This window comes from Mandrillus leucophaeus, unplaced genomic scaffold, assembly GCF_000951045.1.
Source record: "Mandrillus leucophaeus isolate KB7577 unplaced genomic scaffold, Mleu.le_1.0 Scaffold42, whole genome shotgun sequence".
NCBI classification, from domain to species: Eukaryota; Metazoa; Chordata; class Mammalia; order Primates; family Cercopithecidae; genus Mandrillus; species Mandrillus leucophaeus.
The window spans coordinates 4738900-4742040 of NW_012104476.1; the positions used below are offsets into that span (position 1 = coordinate 4738900).

Genomic DNA, 3141 nt, shown 5'->3' on the forward strand with positions numbered 1-3141 from the left:
TGCAACCTCTACCTCCCAGGTTCAAGCGAATCTCCTTCCTCAGCCTCCTGAGTAGCTGGGATTACAGGCATGCACCACCATGCCCAGCTAATTTTTGTGCTTTTAGTAGAGACGGGGTTTCCCCATGTTGGCCAGGCTGGTCTTGAACTCCTGACCTCAGGTGATCCACCTACCTCGGCCTCCCAAAGTGCTAGGATTACAGGCGTGAGCCACCATGCCTGACCTATTTATTTTTATTTTATTTTATTTTTTGAGTTGGAGTTTCGCTCTTGTTGCCCAGGCTGGAGTGCACTGGCGCGATCTCAGCTCACTGCAGCCTCCACCTCCTGGGTTCAAGCGATTCTCTGGCCTCAGCCTCCCGAGTAGCTGGGATTACAGGCACCTGCCACCACATGCCCAGCTAAATTTTGTATTCTTAGTAGAGATGGGGTTTCACCATGTTGGCCAGTGCTGGGATTACAGGCGTGAACCACCGTGCCCCACCCAATTTACCCATTTAAGCTTTACACTTCAGTGTACAACCATCACCACAACCAGCCTGTCTGTAGAGGGGTGGGAAGAGACTGGAGAGAAGCTGGGCTGAGGGACTAAAGTGAGGCACAGGGCAGGGGACTGGCTCCCCAAGACTTACCCACAAAGTCCCGCTCACTAGTGGCATCCATGCTGTTGAGAGTGATGGCCCCAAAGTGGAGTTCTGGGGGGTGAGAGGAAGCGGGGCTGGGCTGGAGGACAGGAAGTGGCCCCCTCTCCCCCAACTAGGTTGCCCAGCCCCCACTCCTCATCAGGGTGGGGTGGCAGCTGGGGGAGGGATCTTTTGCACAATCCCAGAAGGGAGGCAGGAGCCCTGAGTCTCTCAGTACCAAGCACCCCTGCCATGAGTGACCCCTAGACTTGATGAACTCAGTGCCCATAGGCAATGAATGAAGGTTCCACCAGGAGCTACAGGCCCCTGCCCTCTGGTTTCAGGTGTGTTTGTGGGTCCTGGCTGGTGCTAAGGGTGACTCTCCCTGGGGAGGAGGGGCAGGGCGTCTCACCTGCTCGAAGCAGCTCTCGGTCCACACTTAGGGGATTGCCTGCAATGGCCCCACTGCAGGGACAGGGATTCATAGTGACCAGGGCTCCTGGCAGGCAGCCCTCACACACAAACACACACACACACACACACACACACACACACACACGCAAGCACACACAGAGAACCAAGTCCTGGTTGCCAGGGCAACCACCTGGTGCTCAGCCTCTTCCCTGGCCCAGTCGCCTTGGGTACAGAACACTTGTCCCCAAGCACCGAGTCACCCTGGGTGCAGGACACTTGTCTCCTGACACATGTTCCCATATGTCAGGCTGAGGGCAGCAGGCTGGGCTTGCCAGGAGCCTTGCTGGAGGGCTCTGGCCCTGCTCAGACACATTCACTGGCTTGGTCGTCCCCATCTTAGCGAGAGCTGGGGCTCCATGCAGGGTCCCCCGCTGAGCAGATAAGGCGGCTTTCTGTCCCACTCTGCCCTTCCCAATGCCTAAAGCTATGCAGCAGCCACCCCCACCAGGCCCTCGGGGCACTGGAGCCTCACCCACCTCCCCAGGGGCAGGACATTGATCCGCTTCCGCACCTCCAGCAGCCGCTCAGAGTCTCGGGTCAGCGCCACGGCGTGGCTGTGGGAAGCCAGGGGCAGGAGGGTCAGGGCAGGGGGTCCTCCCCTGCAGCAGGGCTCCTGCACCTCACCCGGCTCACCTCATAATCCAGTGTCTCCAGTGGATGGGCTGGGCCCTCTGCAGATGGGTGTACCCCGGGAAGAGGATGTCACATTCCCTGTGGGAGAGGAGGAGCAGGAGGTCGGATGGAGGTTCGTGCAAGGCCTGCCTGTGACACTGGGACCCTGTCACCCCTGGAAAAAGTGTCGCCCTGCAGCATTCCACCTGAATGAGGGATCTGGTGATCTCCCAGGGACAAATTGGTCTTAAGGGAAAAAGGCCGGAAGTGGGGCCGTGTGAACCAAGAACTGGGCCTGAGCTGTGGGGCCTCCTGGGGTGAGGCTTTGCCAGAAACACCCAAAGTCCAGCCTCTGTAACTCAGCATCTCCGAGCAGGGGCCAGAACAGGGGAGGAGGCCCATGTTGGGTATGACTTGGCCGTGAGAGGTTTTGAGGATCCTAGAAATAGCTGAGGCTCATTCAAGGGCTGCTCTGAGCAGGTGAGATGCCCTGCACCACATTCAAGTAGGCAGGGCAGAGGCAGAGGTGCTGTGAGTGACGGTCCTGTTTTCTTGTTGTTTTGTTTTGTTTTTGTTTTTAGAGACAGGGTCTCATTCTGTTGCCCAGGCTGGAGTGCAGTGGCACGATCATAGCTCACTGCTGCCTCTATCTCCTGGGCTCAAGTGATCCTCCTGCCTCAGCCTCCTGAGTAGCTGGGACTAAAGGGACATGCCACCATGCCCGGCTAATTTTTAATTTTTTGTAAAGATGGGGTCTTGTGGCCGAGCACGGTGGCTCACGCCTGTAATCCCAGCACTTTGGGAGGCTGAGGCTGGTGGATCACGAGGTCAGGAGATCGAGACCATCCTGGCTAACACGGTGAAACCCTGTCTCTACTAAAACTACAAAAAATTAGCCGGTGTGGTGGCGGGCGCCTGTAGTCCCAGCTACTCGGGAGGCCGAGGCAGGAGAATGGCGTGAACCTGGGAGGCAGAGCTTGCAGTGAGCCGAGACTGCACCACTGCACTCCAGCCTGGGCGACAGAGTGAGACTCCATCTCACTCTGTGAGATGGGGTCTTGCCATGTTGCCCAGGGTGGTCTGAAACTCCTGGGTTCAGGCAATCCTCCTGCCTTGGCCTCCCAAAGGGCTGGGATTACAAATGTGAGCCACCATACCTGGCCTGTTTGTTGTTGTTGTTGTTGTTTTTGAGAAAGAGTTTTGCTTTTGTTGCCCAGGCTGGAATGCAGTGGTATGATCTCAGCTCACTGCAACCTCTGCCTCCCAGGTTCAAGAGATTCTCCTGCCTCCCAAGTGGCTGGGATTACAGGTGCCTACCATCACACCCGGCTAATTTTGTGTATCTTTAGTAGAGATGGGGTTTCACTATGTTGGCCAGGCTGGTCTCGAACTCCTGACCTCAGGTGATCCACCCGCCTCAGCCTCCCAAAGTG

At 57.1% G+C, this 3141-nt stretch overlaps 1 protein-coding gene across 3 annotated transcripts in view; it reads right to left on the reverse strand.

Moving 5' to 3' along the window:
* Window positions 1-247: 247 nt before the first annotated feature.
* The window catches only part of ASL (argininosuccinate lyase), a 15789-nt gene continuing 12895 nt past the window's right edge, over window positions 248-3141 (reverse strand). For 2 of the 3 annotated variants that reach the window (XM_011992881.1, XM_011992880.1), the window contains 4 exons: window positions 1730-1807; window positions 1573-1650; window positions 1035-1087; window positions 248-694 (listed from right to left, as the gene is read on the reverse strand). In XM_011992881.1, coding sequence (XP_011848271.1) covers window positions 588-694; window positions 1035-1087; window positions 1573-1650; window positions 1730-1807 — 316 coding nt within the window. In that variant the 3' untranslated portion in view covers window positions 248-587. The remainder of the gene's footprint in view (window positions 695-1034; window positions 1088-1572; window positions 1651-1729; window positions 1808-3141) is intronic. The other variant, XM_011992882.1, reaches the window with a different exon arrangement.